We start from the raw sequence: 17,249 nt of genomic DNA, 5'->3' as shown, positions 1-17,249 counted from the left end.
TTTAGGTTATGATAGAAAACACAGCATTTTTTATTGGCGAAAGGGGCATTAATATACGCTCCTGAACCTCAATAGCATTACTACCACATACGTGGAATCATTGTTGTCGATAGGAATTATGAAAAAAATTGTTTAAAATTCGATCGTTATTAAGACTCGTATTTTTTTAAACTATGCCTGGATCACGCTGCATTTGAGCGTATGCCGCGCAGATGTCACTTCCCCAGCTTACTATGAGGAATTTATAACAGCTTTCAATATACCACTTGAGTTCGCTTTCGCATTGATCGGTAACCTATCCGTATAGGGTGCTACATATCGATGCCAAAGTAAAACATAGATACACTGATTTGATTATCTAGCTGTCCATCATTTCACAGGTGGTGCTAGTCTACTAAAGTTCTCTTGTTGGTAATACCTAAATCTGGTATCGAAATCAATTGGCAAATCTACGCTTTTATTTATCACATCCAGTAATGAAGGTCTAGCTTTTCATTTAAGGATTTCAAGTATTCTAAGTAATGATTTCACGTATGGTAAATGCGTTTTGTATAGACTTATCGATAAATGAATGAATTTCTTTAAAGATCATGGTCAATCGACTCGTTGATTCATTCCACCGAGCTACGATATCAAACGGTAGCAACCTATTTGTTGGACACTTCGGGTTCAGGTTGTTCATTGGTCTGATTGTTTGTCGTGCCGTTGTCCTCTTCCTCGCTCGATTCGTCTTCGTCGCTTTCGAAGGAATCGTTAGGAATGTCATACAATCGCACGACAGGCTTATTCGGGTCCTTGAGGAATAAATATTTGCCATTGTCAAGCTTCAAACATGTATCGACGACATAACGCAGAACACCCCACGCGTTATCCATGCTTAGATTGATCTGATCTGCGAATTCCTTTGGGCGGAACTGTTGCGTTCCCAGTATGACGTGTTTCGACGTATCTTTAACGTGGACTCGACTTACATAGCCGAACTTGATTTGTTGGGAACCAGCGAGGATAGCCTGCACATAAAGTCAATATTAAAATCGCTTGAATTAATCGCAACCTAAGTACATGCATTTACATACAGCCAACAGACTAATTATCCACTTTCGTTTTTAGTAATACATTGTCATCATCTAGCTATAAGCGATGGAGGCACGCAGACAAACCTGTACGGTCCATTTAGCCAGTTTGCACGAGTTATTTTTCAGCTCATTAGCAAGGACGGCGCCACGTTGTGAATCCAATTTCTGACGCCAGTCAATACCACCTGAATAACGCGCATCCCACTCGTTAAGCGCCTTGATGTTGATGTACTACGAGCAACAAAACAATTTGCTTAGACCGTGTGCAATATAATCTCATCTTCAAGAACACGACTATTCTATAATTCAACAAAAAAAAGAAAAATAAAACACTACACTTTTGTATGTAAAAATGCGAATTAATGTGAAACCCAATCTGCGTTTACACAAGTAAATGGATCCGGTTAGTTACGTAAGATATAGCATAATTGAATTAAATGTGGGATACCTGAACTTCTCCATTAGGGCCGGTCATGACACCATCGTGTTCGCACCGAACGATGAGGCCAATTCCATCGCCGAGGCCAAACTGACGATAACGGTAGCCCACTGACGCTAACTCGCCTTTCGCACCTGAGCTAACACTTTCTGAAGTGAATGGATTCGAGTTCTCAAAAGATACCTTCTCATCATCACTTTTCAGTACCTGTGAAAACGTTCATCCATCGATACGATAGGTCATAAAACAATTTTTATTATGTTACAGAATACCAATGATATGAAAAGAAATAGACGCAGTGTAAGATGTGCTACATTCGTCCACCAGATAAAGTCGCAATAAAAAAATTTATTTTTGCTAATATGTAAACATTTCACTTAATTCAAGGATTTTTTTGCCAATTGCCTTGGACTGCCACACCTATGGGAAACTTATAAGAAAATAAGTTGGTCAATTTTTATATAAATATTATTCATGCACGTGCCAGGATGTACATCAGCGTACCTGTTGCGAGAAATTGTGATTAATATAGGTAGCTTCCAATGCTAAGTTACGTGGTGAATTGATCGAGTTTCCTTCATCATGAGGGGGCTCAGCTGCTGTCTCATTCACCGGAATGTGGTCGAACTCAGTATTGCGCTTGTCGAGAAAAACAATATCATCGATCTTATGGACGACAACATCCCATGAATTTACTGAACGAGTAGCGCACATCAGCGTCGAAATAATCGTATCTGTAGTATAAACCCGAACCTGTAAGCCAGAAGCAAAATTGCAATGATATTAGTTGTAAAGTGCAAACTTCGACTGATTATACTGATATTATTGCTAAACACCCACTTGCAATCATTCCGAGAGCTAGAAATTGTCAACTTAAACTTACAGTATTGAAAAAATTATTTACAATCTATTGTACGATTACGAAAAATAAGGTTTTCGTACCTTACTGACGTCGGTGCCTTCAACCATTCCATCAATGGACTTCTTCATTGCTAGTGATCGAATCACGGGATCATCAGTGGTCGAAACTGTGTGGAACACCCTATTCACACGCTGCAGAGGACGCTCATTTCTGCAATTCACGTTCTGGAAACTTTTGTCGAAATATTCCATTGTGCCACAGCGGTACACGTCACGAGGTTCCTCAATGCCAGGCAGGGAAAGTTTGCCCAGCCGGGGAAAGTCCATCTCTTCCAGAACCTACACAGAATAGACCATAAAAGAAAACGGACCGGCAAGTAAGAATTAGTGCATTAATTATGCATAACTGTGAAGATAAAAATACGCTAAAATAAATACTTTTATTTCAGATATCTAAATAGCATTATTTGCTAAATTATAGCGTAGCGAATAACTGATATTGTTGTCGCAAATACTGACCTTCCACGTGGGCCGCACGCTAACGGAGGCCTCACGGTTTTTGATCTGGTTATTCTGGTTACCCTGACGATTGTCGTACTTCTGTCGCATCTGTTTTTGCCACTTGCGAACCTGCTGAATGCGTTCACGCTCCCGACCTTTACCCGCACGAGAAAGCACCTAACACAACAAAACATCGACAGTGCTAAAAGATGTCATGCAATAATTTCTAAGATAAAAAAATTAGGTTTTCAGAAGGACCATGATTAGTAAACTTATTCTAAAATTTGTTTCATTAGTAACTTATTTTCTATTAAAGTCTCTGCTATTTGTAATTCTAACATTCACATTACGCACTCTTCCGCTTTATAATGGCTGTAAAACGAATTCGGTATATTTACGTAGACTTTGCGTGACGTATTATGTAAAACGATTTCAATCATTTTTTGAAAGCTCCCTCTAATTTATATGAGGCGATAACGTGCTAGCCATTCCTATAGAGAGGCAGACAAGTGTCCCCTTGAAGCTTAGTTAGCTAAAGCCTACGGAAAATGGCCTGCCTACCTGCATCTGTTGAAGTTGTTGCTTATGCTGTTGGCGTTGTCTCTGATTCAGCCTCTGGTTGATTTTGCTAAACCTTCCACGCTGGTGCAATGGCTTATGAGCCTTTGAAGTGTCGACTAATTGGAATGACGAGTCATCTTCGTCGTGATAGTACGCGTACTGAGAGCCCTGGCCGGCGAATTGAGAGCTGTATTTGCTCACTGATCGTCTATCCTGATACGTATTCCCGGTCCAATCAGCCACCTAGATGTTTGTTAGAAACGAATATGTGGACACGTTGGTGAGCAACGCTAGTGTGTATTGGCACTACGAAGTATTCAAATATATAAATGCATCAATATTTGGCAAAGCACTTATGAGAATTTGTAAAAATGTTATTTATACACAACTTTATTCTCAAATTGTGTGTTGGCGTGTGCAGTCTAACAGCTAAATTTTAGGACTTAAGGTATATGTTGATTTAGACCAATAATTCTCGTGAAATTTAATTAGGACATTAAACAATGAAGACAAAATAGTAAGATGTTGGACAATTACCTCTATAAACTTCTTCGCCCAAAATAAACAAGTAAACGTGAATTAACATATTTCTTAATTTAAATATTATCTATATTCATAAATAAAGAGCAATGTTTTCACATAGCTCACTGGCTTAGTTTTATCCTCGACCCAGTAATAACGTGGCATTTTGAAAATTAAGATCAGTTTTTTCTTAAAACAGTGAAATTTAAATTTAGCGGTCGTAGAGAATTAACAAGCTCACGGTAGCATAGTGATGGCTTAATTGCAATGGTAGCACGGGAGAACTGAACCAGGGTAATGGGATAACCGGTACAAGTTACAATATGGCTAGAAGATGACAGCAGAATAGATTAAGCGCACATTCAAAAGATAAATGAATTTCTGAAACCATGTAAAATTATTTGCTGAAACAAAGTAATAGGATCACACAGTTACGTAACTCAATAAATCGAATAATATAACGTATTTATTAAAACACGCAATAGACGATTGCAAGGGGACAGAGAGACAATGATCGTGTTTTGACAATATGATAGAACAATTTCTGTAGTGAGTCCGAGTTTACATTTCACATATCGTTGGGCAGTGTCGTATACGTAACGCCTTAGGCAGGATTTTGTGTGGCTTAATAATATTGCGGATCATGTCATGTAAAACAGCAGCAGCACATAACATGAGCTTTGGTGCTCATGAGTAACGGAAATCGGATAAAAGAAAACCGGAGAAACGGAGTAAAGGAAACTCCAAAGAAAAAAATTCACCCGAAAGTATTAAGGTAGTTATAGGCTTGCGAAAGTAAGTTTTCAAGGAAGATCTTCACAATCCTGGAAAGTTATCTGGATATAGCTTAGTAGAATAGTTTTTCCTCATTCATGTTTTATTATAAAACTTCTGATCTTACAGGGTACCAAACCAGACCTTTTTCTCGAAAGTATTAAGAGAAAACTCAAAACGATCATACCACGGCAAAGGAAGTCGCCAACATTCAAGTTCTATATCGTAGCCTCAAATAATATCTCATAATTAAACTAAACTAATTCAGTTGTTGTCAAACTAAACTAATCGTTTGTGGCATCTGTAGCACGAACCGGTCAACACAATTACCTTTCCAAGTCGATCAACTTTGGAGAACGGCTGGTAAGGCATGTCGGCGAATTTTTCCGGTATTGAACTCGGTCCCCACCCATCTGGGTTATCGAGGATATCTGGTAGTTCAAACTTAACAGGCATCTTGGTCTTCCTTATGTATTTGCTTGATATTTCATATACAAAACTACACTCACGCCAAAACGTGCGTACAGATTTCAGGAGGCTGGTAGCGGTTTAGAACAAAATGGCGACACCACCTGAGCCCGACAGAGTGGCGGGTCCGGATTTCCAAAACTGCTGTTACTTGAACCTTTTAGAGATCGCAGTTTTTGAATACTTCATATACAAACGACCCATATCGATGCCCAAACAGTATAAGGATACGAGGTTTAACGGAATAAAATAATTACGATTTAATTTCATATGAACAAAGTTCTAGTGTTGCTCCGCCCGATAAATGTGCATCAAAACAAATCGTCATATGATTATAGCTTAAGCGGCCGGAAACGTCAGGCTGTCAAGAAAAGCAAACTTACTGGATCTCAAAGTTAATAAGGCGTCACAGATTTTCGCGTTTGTTTAATGATAATGTTCGAATGAACAGCTTAAGTTTATTTGGATATAAAACATTCAATTTCAGTGTTGAATAGGGTGACGACTCACGCCATACAGCTTCCGGGTGTTCGAGCTGCATGCGTCACATCACGAGCAATTACGTGACAAGAATCTGAATCACCGGCAATGAAAGAGGGGTCTGCTGTAAATGACAACATTTTCTGCTATTTCTCTCTGCTATGTTTGAGATCGAAGTGTGAATCAGACGAGGCCCGTATCAGCTGCTCTTAGTTTAGAGGTAATTAATGCTCCGTCATGTCATTGATCCACAGTAGCTCAGTTAAGCCCAGTAGGCTTCTGTCCCTTACTAATTATGGTAGAATTTAATAAAAGAAGTTCACCTTAGTATTTTTTTATCACCATTAATGTTGTGCATAGTTCTAGGTACGCAATAAACGCGTTCAATTTGTTTCTATTAAAACGTAGTTAATTGTATGCTCTATGTTTAATTCTAGAGTCATATTTGTCTCCATGGTAATGCAGTGATAACTTGTTTGCTTGTTTATCTTAGAAACACGTAATGATCTAAATTAGAATCCGAACATGAATACACTTCGTTTCGCGTTGGGAACCTATCATTTAACAGCCTAAGCCGGACCTATTACTAAGCATAAAAAATATAAAAAACATCTTTCGTTTTAAATATGTATTCATATTTTTCATACTTGATAATCGACAGTGCTTTAATGGACCTGGTACTTGAGGTTAGAGATTACTAAACTATCATAGAAAGCAACACATTAAGGGCTTACGTTACATTTTTTTTAGTTCGAACGCGTTTCAGCTGTCATAGAAAGAACGGAGAAATGCAGAAATAATCGAAAAAGCTGAATTTAAACGAGAGCAGTTACTTTTAGAATCAATACTGTACTGTATAAGTCTATATGGAAACCTAATAGTTGTTTGTAAGAAAATGGCAGCTAACTAGAGTAGCTGCTTCACTGTCTAGAACTTGTGAGGAAGACAACTTCAAAGGACGGTGGAAAAATGTAAAAGAAAAATAATGGCGCTGATGCAACTCTTTGTAAGAGAAAAAGTGATTTATAGTTCGACTGGTGGTAGTTGACTATTACAATGTCATTTCTACTCAGTGTCCAGAATTGCTTGTATATCCACCTTAGGTAAATAGCGATGCAGATTCTGGTATGTTCCACGAACTACCGTTTCTTTTGACTACTGAAAAATGAATTTAATAACAGTACAGTTGACAGTGCACAGGGCCTTAAAAACTACCTGGACAAGTTATATATATATATTTATATAGACGAAATACACATAAATATGATGCGCAGGCGGCCGTACTCTGGACTAAAAAACAAATGGGTCTGTTCATTTTTACAGTAAAATCGGTTCCTGCATTTTCTAGATAATACTACACAGAAAAGATGAACCGCCTGTTTGGAAAAGGGAAGGCCAAGGAGCCTCCTCCTAATCTGTCTAACTGCATTGAGGTCCTTGACCAACGAGCCAACAATATGGACGAGAAAATAAAAAAATTGGATGCTGAATTATTTAAATATAAGGAGCAGATGTCGAAAATGCGAGAGGGACCACCCAAAGACTTGGTAAGTTCAAAGCATTAAAAAGCTACCAAATCGAAGAGACACATTTCAATATTTTCGCTAGATTTAAACTTAAAATGCGATTACCAGCGTGCCACAAAGTCTTATTAGGTACATTTACTTTTTATCATAGCAATAGCTAGCGCAAAAAATGACCATTCGATAGACATATAACGAGGGGCCTTTTGATTGAATATTCACGATCTTACGCTTGTGCTACGTTTGTTAATTGTCAAAATTCACTACTTGGGATTAAGTCAGTTGTCTTTACTTTGTGACAAGATTTATAACAATTAATTGTCCACTCTTGCTGCTTTATGCACTTGTTATTATAGGTGAAGCAGAAAGCATTGCGAATTTTAAAGCAGAAGAAGATGTACGAATCTCAACGAGATAACCTTATGCAGCAGAGTTTCAACATGGAACAAGCAAATTTCGCAACGCAGCAACTGAAGGACACAAAGGTGCTTTATGCAACTATGTACTATATTTAAATTTTTAATTTTGATTATGCGTTACTTAATATCTTCTTGACTAAAATGGCTCATGGGATGTGGTACTAAAGTACTGGATACAAGAATTATGTTAAATGAAAGCCTTATCCCAAGTGCCATTACGGAAGTGATTAATATTTGTGTCTCCATAGCTAGTGAAGGCTGAAAGATGTTTGCGAAACAACTTAGCACGCTGAATGACATATCGGTATTAAACAAAGGTATGTCTGAACAGCATAATCTTCCATAAATAACAAAAAAATGTTCAAAACTTATTTTACAGTGAACAGTGATTATACGTTCTGAGCAATTTTTTATACGAACATATATACAAACTTATCGTTTTTGCCAACTAAAATCGTTCTTTCAATAAAATGGCTTGAAATCGTTTCTTAGACAACGATGGAAGCAATGAGGTTGGGTGTTAAGGAAATGAAACATGAATATAAGAAAGTTAACCTAAACGAGATTGAGGACCTTCAAGACGACCTTGAAGATATGCTTGAACAGGCCAACGAAGTTCAGGTATGACTGGCTAACCATAATTACCGCAACGCAATTTTATTATTTATTATAACTACAAATTCAATCGAGTAGATAGTCATTCCGGGCATGTACGAACTGGACCGTTCGGTATTAGGAATCTATATGTTTGTCACTTTCCTGTCGATGTGCCTTATATTTGCATTCTAGGAAGCATTGGGTCGTTCCTATGGTATGCCTGAAATGGACGACGAGGAACTGGAAGCAGAATTGACAATGCTGAACGATGAAATTGCACTTGAGGAAGACACGTCGTATCTGGAAGACGTCACAGCTCCAAAGGTAATCAGCCTATACGATTACGATGTTACAATAATAGAAAATAAGATTTATTTTTTAGCGTTAAAATTTAACAATTTACCGAAATAGTGATTACGAAAGCTTTGGCTAGTCTTTTGCCAATGTGACTATTCAGAACTAATTTTATTTGCTTTTAGTACCTAGAACATCACTAAGCTGTGCGTATTATTATAATGCCTGTTTTAAGGTTCCAAGCAAAGGTCCGTCACAGAAACAGAAGCCGCAAGCGGTAGAAGGCGGCATAATGGTGGACGAATTCGGGTTGCCTAAGTTACCCTCGAACTAGATTTTTCGTCTCTTCCTGACTGACGAATTTACCATGAAAGGTGGAAACAGCTGCCGGTCTACTTTAGACCGGCAAAGACAAAGTAATACCGTGGAAAACACAAGAAGGTCTGGCATAGCCTTAAATTTTACGTTGTGTCGTTTATCTTTATTTTGAAACATAATAGAGAGAGAGCATCAATTGAATTATTTTTTACAAACAGTAACAATTACTGGATTTAGTTGTTATTAATCTAAAGATGCACATCATGGCTAGGATGCTCCGCTTACAGTATCATTTCTGAGATAAAAGCAGCCTTTCGCTAAAAATTAATGTTTGCAGCTCTTCAATGGCTCCATAGCTGGCGTTCGTATGAGCTGATGTATTAATTTTGCCGATAGTCGAACGAACTTTATCGTCGAATCGAAAGTCGACACGCAAACTAACTGTGCAAAATCTGTTGACAATTGATAACTGAGGCATCAAAATAATCGGATAATTTAAAAATTACGTAAGCGAATATTTGAATTTTTGGGCTAGGCTAATAAAAAGCTAACCGTTTACGAGGAAAGAATATAAAATAATTTTAAACATTACATATAAAAAAATACGCTTAAAGTAGTTGAAAACTGTTCAGATTTCGATTTCAAACGATTCGAATGAACGTTAATATGATCATTGTGTACATGTGATAATTTAGTGCATTGATATACTTTTCTGCTGTTACAGAACTTACTAATACGTATCGACCAGTGTAATGGCTTACGACAGGCATAATACAGATGCAAGTTGTTTATCACAAAAGATTGTTAAGTGGGTAATATTTTCCCACTATACGGTTTCAAATGTGGAAATCTCGTTTGTTAATCAAAATAAACAAACGTATGTATTGTATAAATAGAACGGGTATCTATCGATGCTGCGTAATTTTTGATGCGGTTGACTGAAAGCAGAAAGTGGCTAATAATTAAATTTAATAATAGCCTATCCCGTAATATCGTGTCGCGCTTCTGCACATACAGAGCCGAACTATAGCAAGGTACCCATATGAAGGACCGAAGATTACGAACTAATGCGGTTTTTACGGTTGTTTTAAAACGTCAAAAATAAATGCTATGCACGTATATGAATGGAACTTCCACAAGTTGAACATTCGATTGTTTAGCTAATTTTTGATGGACAAGATATTTAAGGGCAATAATTGCAGCATGCTAACTCTCAGTACTTATTTCGTATTACTACTAACGATTAGTAAAACTATTCAAACTAAATTATTAGTAATCGTGGTATCATATCGCAAACATTAATCTAAGCTCTGTATGTACTACTCTAATTTATCCCTCCCACGTCTAACATATATGTATATATATATACGACAATTAAACCCATTTGTCAAAAATTGCTTTTATTACTGTAAAATCACATCGTTGGTTTTTCACGCTATCATCCTTCTAACTAAATCTATCCAGTCTTTTGACATTGTCAAATGATTAGAAAGGTGCTTCTCATCAAGGGGACCCACGGTGGCTAGCAAGCTACTGAGGTGGCTACAAACCGCAGTAGAAAAAGGATCCTCCATCCAGGGGATAAATAACGTGTTATTATTTGTATATACACGCACTCACGCATACTTTTACGCTTTTTTCATCGTATTTTTTTTATCCTCGCTTTAGGTTTCATATTCTACTTTCGTTATGATTTACTCTTTCCGCTTGTTAACAGCAGTTGTCACACGCTTATTACTCTGTCCTTAGTGCCCTCCTCGGTTTGCTCGTCGCTGTTTTCTTATTATTTCTTACTTGTGTTTGTTTGTTTTCTTAGTCATATTCATTCTACGTAAGTTTTCGATTGGTTTCAAATACACCTCTGCCGCTTACCCGCATATTCTGCTTTATCTGCGCTATCGACATGATCAAGAACTGTTGCCCTCCAAGTCAGCGTGTTAACTTGTACATTTGTGTGTTCCGCTCACTAATAATAGAAATGAAACCTGAATCTAAACGTCTCTGGCAGAACCTTAGCAACACCTTCAAATTAACATGATGATGTTAATTTTAGCCTCCAGTAGCCATACATTGTTGTGTGTGTACAACCATATGTAAACATTGTTGTTTTTCGCTAAGATATGAAGGGCGTTTCGCGGAAGCCGGTAAGCGTTTATGGATCACTAGGTATCACTAAGATGTGTGTTGTTTGATTGTTGTGCCTTACCTCTGCATATGCGTAATGTATCAACCACACGTAGAACATTCAACCAAATCAAAGTAATAACGAAATATCTCTTGAACGATAAATTCCATCGCAAGCTTATGCAAAAATATCCTTTAGACTACGTATGCGCCATAACTGCGCCATCAACGGTCTTTCGTTCTCTTCACACATGTTTTACTTCACGTATTTAGGTCCGGCACGACGTCGACTATTAGACTTTCGCCTAGACACGCTACGCCCTTATTGACTCTATTTTAATATCCCCTATTATAAGCATAAATTATATTTTGTAATGGATGTTATCATCTCTTGAACAGCATGCGTAACTATATATATATTTGGAGAACACGGTTTGGTGATAGATATTCCTGATTACCATCATAAGTAATGCCACTGCGGCAAATGCAGTTCTCTAACACTACTTACCCGAATCAAAATTTCCTTTAATTTACAAGAAGATATACCATTTCATAAAAAACGACCGCCTGGATGACAAAATCGACTCCACCGCTGGTGGACGTTGGCAATCACGTCGCTTACCCAACATCAAAGCACAGTAAACACGTCATGGCTGTTCATGCCAAACGACCTAGTCGATATAATGAATTTGAAGTGTAGAAGCACACCGCATGTTCTGTGATTGGTATTTGTTTTTTGACGACAATGCTGATAGCTAATTGTTCTCCAGAAAAATTGACCTCTGTTTGAAAGGTTTTGGGATTTTGACGGTAAAAATCTTCTAGTGTCAATCCCTACTACTATCGTCTTCAATATCTTTGTCATCAATTCTAACATAACTTCCGTAGAATCGCTTTCATAAATCGGTCCTTTCTCTGTTGGTAGCAGCTTGTTCTGTGCACGTGAACATCGTCTCGCTGACACGTCTGCTAACGTCATCTCTCCTTTTTAGCCAAATCACACTTACTTGCCTTTAGCAAGCTCATTGGACAGCCAATCAAGTCCTTCATAAAGACCTTGACCTTGTGTGGCGCACGTCGCTTGAATGTACCACTGAAATTTTTACCGAAGAACAATGAGTTGCACAACTCTTAGGACTATAAGTATTAGAGCCCATTATACCTGTATTTACTTAATCAGAAGTAATAATGCATTATTATTATTATTGTAATTCTAATAGCTCATTGTGCTACATACAGCCAGGAAAGAAGCCTAAATAACTGGCAATTCTAAATTCCTTTTCCAGTTAGGGAAATTTAGGAAACTACGAAGTACATTACTTTAAGAAAAAGGCAACAAACCTTCTTCCCTCGAAGAGAGTTGAGACCGAGCTTTTCAGTCAGCTCGGCAGCATTCATCGCGTTGGGAAGGTCCTGCTTGTTGGCGAAAACCAACAACACGGCATCTCTCAGTTCGTCTTCGTTCAACATTTTCATCAGTTCATCCTGTGCCTCTGAGATTCGTTCACGATCATTGGAATCCACTACAAAAATCAAGCCTTCCGTGTTTTGGAAATAGTGCCTAAATATAGAATAAAATACTATTAAATCGACACACTGTGACACTTCTAAAAAAAGACCTTTTTAATAAATAAAAATCTGTTCGAAGGCTTACTTAAGCCTTCGAAAAACTCTGTTAAGTTTACTTAAACTTAACAGAGTTTTTTTAATGAATCCATTTCGTGCAACATCCGCTGCGTATAGTCCTTAGCTTATTCGTTGTAGAGTTTATTTTGCCTGTATTAAGTATACTCGTGACTCTTGAAATTATTTTATATACCTTATTAATAACTATTAGACCTAATGAAACAAATCTTATCAGCTCTGGCATTCAGGCACTCACCTCCAAAGAGGTCGAATCTTATCCTGTCCTCCAACGTCCCATACAGTGAAGCAAATATTTTTGTACTCGACTGTCTCAACATTGAAACCGATTGTAGGAATCGTTGTCACTATTTCACCTAATTTTAGCTTGTAGAGAATTGTCGTCTTCCCAGCAGCGTCCAAACCAACTGAAAAATGGTAATAAGTACAAGCAGATAGGTCAAGCATCATCTGATAACTACTAGGATACAACAGACAAATATAGCAGGGATAACCTACTGACAGAGACCCAAACAGTCGAACAGATACATATCATTCAACCGTTTCAATATAGAATTTGATAGTTATTTTTGTCATTTCATATTTCGATATTAAAGAATATTGCAACAGATCAAGTCGAGTATTTAGCCTTTTTATTAAACATCGACTCGCACGCTCGCAAAAAGTGTTTATTGAAAAATCCGCTATATATATATATATATATATAAACGCAGCAATGAGATGATCGTAATAATACCGAGTAGAACACTACAACACATGGCTATTATAATAATGGTACTGATGATCAGGTGGTTCAGATGCAACCGGCTAGTATAATAAGTGCAAAATTATTATTTTTTTCTAACCACAACTTTGTAGTAAATCTTGATAAGTACGTTTTATTTTCATCAGCGAAACGTTATGGTAAAAAGAAAACTTAGAAAAGCGTAAATAACTGAAAGCGTCTGATAAATTTGGACTACGATCCAGTATTTTTCTGAAATATTTTCGACAACGTTGCAACTCTCCGTGCAAGAAAAAGCAATATCTTATAATCTGTCCACTTGAATGATATGAAGCTCATTGTTCTGTGTCGGCAACATGTAAATCAACAGTAAAACACGAGCGCTTGCCCTCCTCTTTGCCTAATATCTTTTGAATTTTTCTCACCAATACTTGCATAATACTTTTGATCACAATAATGTTTATAAGTGAACGCTTCGACGTTCTGTGTGATAACCACATCTGATTAAATTATTCCAATATGCGGACATTTCCGTTTCGAATGCAGATTGTTCATACTAGATAAGCATCAGTTAGAATGCTAATATGAATCGGTTATATACTATATCATATATAGCCCGTTCGTATCAAGCGACCTGTATTTATCATCTATTGACAGCACAGTGTGCAGCTACTACAATATGTTGCATCGTGTCTCGTCCGTAAAAGCGGCTGCATTAGCCTGCAGTTGTCTGTCAAGTAGAATGGACGAGCGATTTCTAGATAACGGAGTGACTTAGGCCTTTATGATAGAATCCTTTCACTCAGCAAGAAAAAAAAACGTTATAATAACATTTGTAAGCAAACCTCTAACGATATATAAATTAGTTGTGGTGCGCGCTAATATGTAGCTAAGATTGACGAATGTGGACTTTGACTGCAAAAACATAACCCAGTATTTAAACGCAGTTAAACACGACAGACAAAGATTACTTCATCGGTTCCCTTCGAAGTACTTGGACTTTTTCTCGATGAACGCACAAGTATTCTTACAAGTTTCACTTAAGCGATTAGCTGGTCGAAATATTCAACACATCGTGCTTCCTTCTACTCCCTCAACTTCCTTTCGCTCATTGTCATGCATACATAAACTTCCACGTGAAATGTTGCGTATACTACTTACCCATAAGAATTCGGACCTGCTTCTTGCCAAAGAGCCGATTAAACAGACTACTCATAGTCAAACCCATCTTGGCACGTAATGACAATCTTTGCCTTGCTTATCCTACAGGAAAAAAAAACAATCACTACTGTCCGACCACTGCAACACCGAAAGTCTACACAAAACCACGATCAAACTCAGATGAGACAACAAAAGAATCCACACAAGAGGTTTTCACCCGCTGGCTACCTATTGGCGTTTTTCCGTTCGTCTGTCGCCTGTCGTTGCCTGAGTGCCCGTCGATTACGTCGCCGATATCGTATTGCGACGGCGGCAGTGCTGCTGCTCAATAATACCGCTGCCGATAGTTCACTGCTTTAAACAACTGCCACGTAAGTTACGCGGCAAGTACACTGATGCAGACTGACATGAACAGCAGTTACAAGCAAAACGGTTCAGATAGCAGCTTTTGTTGACTACACTGCCACGTTCTGATATATCCTGACAGCTAGCTAGCACAGCGACGACGATGTCGACTAAGAACACACCACCCTCTGTGTTATGGCGACGAGGACACTACGTTCACCATTAACGAACCACCCAACGTAGTCGCTGCTGCTACTACTGGCCGCCCTCAATGAATGCTGATGATGATTTTGCTGGAATCGGTGCTGATTTTGCTGACCGATAAAATAGGCGCGCTGGCGCTTTCTCCGCTCTTTGAAGTGCCAATCAACGTTCAACGATGTCTATTGCAGAGAGGGCGACGCTAGCGAACTCTACAATTTTAAATGTCCCATTACTTTTAGTACCCGCACCTAATTCCTACTTGAGATTGGTACGCCCAGCTGACGATGCCTTTGAGGTAGAGCTTCAAAAAATACGTAACGCATGCTGACGGACCTTAGCTGTATATAATATATACATATATACATTAGTGTTTTGTATATGCTAGTCTGCATTACGATATTATTTCGGCGAATAGAACTGTGTAACGGTCATTTTTTATTTACTTTTACGATTACTTTTTCGAAGCCAGACTTCCATTTGACTAATAGCGCCTTGAACCTACTTTCACAGAAGCCAGTTGAGTTCGATCGTTTTCTCAAGGCAGTTGAACCACTGAATTTAAAACGTGGTCTGATTAAAAACAATACGTGCTACCAAGGGGACACTTTTTGTCGTTATGTTTCTGTCAATAAAGCCTATCATTTTTTAATGTTAATCTGTGGGATAATTCATTCTTTGCTTACTTGACTTATTGCTGTAATGTAAAATTGCAGGATTTTGTTTTATTGATTATATTTGTTTATTTAGGAACTGCTTAAACATAAATGTCGCTTAAATGGTACGATCACTAGCATGAATTCATCACAAGATACAAGCATTAATTAGGTGAGGATAGGAAAAAGCAACAGATTTCATTGGCACAAAAAAGGCTTTCATTTGTCGTTTTGTGAAAATTTTAATATTATTACCCCAACAAATACTTCTGATTAGCTCTATAAATATCAATATTATATGTATATAATGGTGTCTATATATTACGTTTAGATATAAAAATATAGGAAAAAATACCTACGTGTAGTAATTTCTTACGTTCAATTACAACTATCAATATATTGATAGTTAAAAGAAAAAAATGTATAACTATGACCCGATGAAACCAGAAGGCTCGGAAGGATGATCTGTTCTTTCTGGTACGATGATCTTACTTCCTGCTACTGCTGCTGCTCCTTCGCCTCCTCCATCTACCCCTTATGAATTTGTATTTTTGCAATAATTTCGGAAGTCTGGCTTATTCAATGCGTTCCTATACTCTTTCATTTGGTGTCCAGTCTGTTTAATCTGTAATCCATTAAGTTGCGTTCCAAAAAACTTAATGGATTACAGATTGACAGATAATAATAAAATAATTCCAAAAAAAAATTCTCTTCTTTTTGTTTATCTAAAACCTATTCGATCAGAAACGATGTAATTGATTTATTACACTAACAGGCAAAATGATTTCCTGTCCTACTGATGGCTGGAACGGTAGCTGGACTCGCATCCTTTTTAGCGAATTTTGCAGAAGCTGCATATTCTAACTGAGACAATCGGGCAAAGCGTTGTTACCTTTAGCAAAAGAAAGGCTTTTCATTGTGAGGAAAAGACCCCAAAACCGGAAGGGTTCACCATTATTGCATAGCTTCGCTGTTGCACCTTAAAAAGCTTCACGGCCAGAGTCTGCGAGACATTTCATGCCGATATCTATGTAATCTTGAAGCTCTGAGCCTATTTGTTTATCTAATTCTAGTGGATCCCTTAAAGTAATTGGATCGAGGTAATTTTTCTTAGTACTGTTGATGAATCATCCAGAATACAGCGCCTCGTAAGGTGGAGTCGATTGTATGAAGACTTTTTCCAGAAGGGAATTCTCTTTTACGCTAATTCTGCATACCAAAGTTTCTTGAAAAATGCTTCCCCAAGAGCCTATGGGAAAAACTTGGCAGACGTTTTATGTAAGAAGAGTTTCTCTTGACGCCTATTGATAAACCATAATCAATGCAAGGTATACATACCTATACCTAAAATTGATATTTTTAGGTTAAAATTGAAAAAAAACGTATTGGTCTCAGTAGTTTATTCATATAAAAATGTAGCAAACATGCGTTTCGACTGGTCCTTTAAGTAAACCACTAATAAATGTCTTTTGGAAAGTTGAAAAGATGAATATAAAGTTGAAAGAAATGCCTAATTAATCTTAATCAGAAAAGTTAAAATATTGAACAGAATATCCATAAT

The 17,249-nt window shown here is 37.6% G+C and overlaps 3 protein-coding genes across 4 annotated transcripts; 1 reads left to right on the top strand and 2 right to left on the bottom strand.

The window, feature by feature from the left end:
• eIF3d1 (eukaryotic translation initiation factor 3 subunit d1) lies at nt 1-5,492 on the bottom strand. Its single transcript, XM_022841205.2, has 8 exons — nt 5,065-5,492; nt 3,439-3,681; nt 2,896-3,054; nt 2,458-2,715; nt 2,020-2,268; nt 1,525-1,722; nt 1,161-1,307; nt 1-1,010 (listed from the first exon to the last, which is right to left on the bottom strand). Exons 1-8 carry the CDS (start codon nt 5,188-5,190, stop codon nt 648-650), a joined length of 1,743 nt encoding a protein of 580 aa, XP_022696940.1. The 5' UTR covers nt 5,191-5,492; the 3' UTR covers nt 1-647.
• Nucleotides 5,493-5,586: 94 nt separating this feature from the next.
• Nucleotides 5,587-9,972, top strand: Vps60 (vacuolar protein sorting 60). Of its 2 annotated transcripts, none has more exons than XM_022841208.2 (7): nt 5,587-5,902; nt 7,031-7,229; nt 7,562-7,690; nt 8,117-8,245; nt 8,414-8,545; nt 8,751-8,956; nt 9,558-9,972. In XM_022841208.2, the coding sequence occupies exons 2-6, from the start codon at nt 7,050-7,052 to the stop codon at nt 8,847-8,849; spliced, it is 669 nt and encodes a 222-aa protein (XP_022696943.1). In that variant the 5' UTR covers nt 5,587-5,902; nt 7,031-7,049; the 3' UTR covers nt 8,850-8,956; nt 9,558-9,972. The 2 variants fall into 2 exon arrangements, with proteins under 2 accessions (XP_022696943.1, XP_022696941.1); XM_022841206.2 differs by having other exon boundaries at nt 5,590-5,902; nt 7,006-7,229.
• A 244-nt stretch (nt 9,973-10,216) lies between these two features.
• LOC111264937 (ADP-ribosylation factor 4) lies at nt 10,217-15,080 on the bottom strand. The gene is made up of 4 exons (XM_022841210.2): nt 14,487-15,080; nt 12,840-13,008; nt 12,299-12,518; nt 10,217-12,050 (listed from the first exon to the last, which is right to left on the bottom strand). Exons 1-4 carry the CDS (start codon nt 14,551-14,553, stop codon nt 11,961-11,963), a joined length of 546 nt encoding a protein of 181 aa, XP_022696945.1. The 5' UTR covers nt 14,554-15,080; the 3' UTR covers nt 10,217-11,960.
• Between the last annotated feature and the right edge of the window lie 2,169 nt (nt 15,081-17,249).

The sequence above is a fragment of the Varroa jacobsoni genome, unplaced genomic scaffold, assembly GCF_002532875.2.
Source record: "Varroa jacobsoni isolate VJ856 unplaced genomic scaffold, vjacob_1.0 scaffold_914, whole genome shotgun sequence".
Lineage (NCBI taxonomy): Eukaryota > Metazoa > Arthropoda > Arachnida > Mesostigmata > Varroidae > Varroa > Varroa jacobsoni.
Note: the sequence above shows the minus strand (reverse complement) of the source record. Positions and strands in the feature narration are given on the sequence as shown.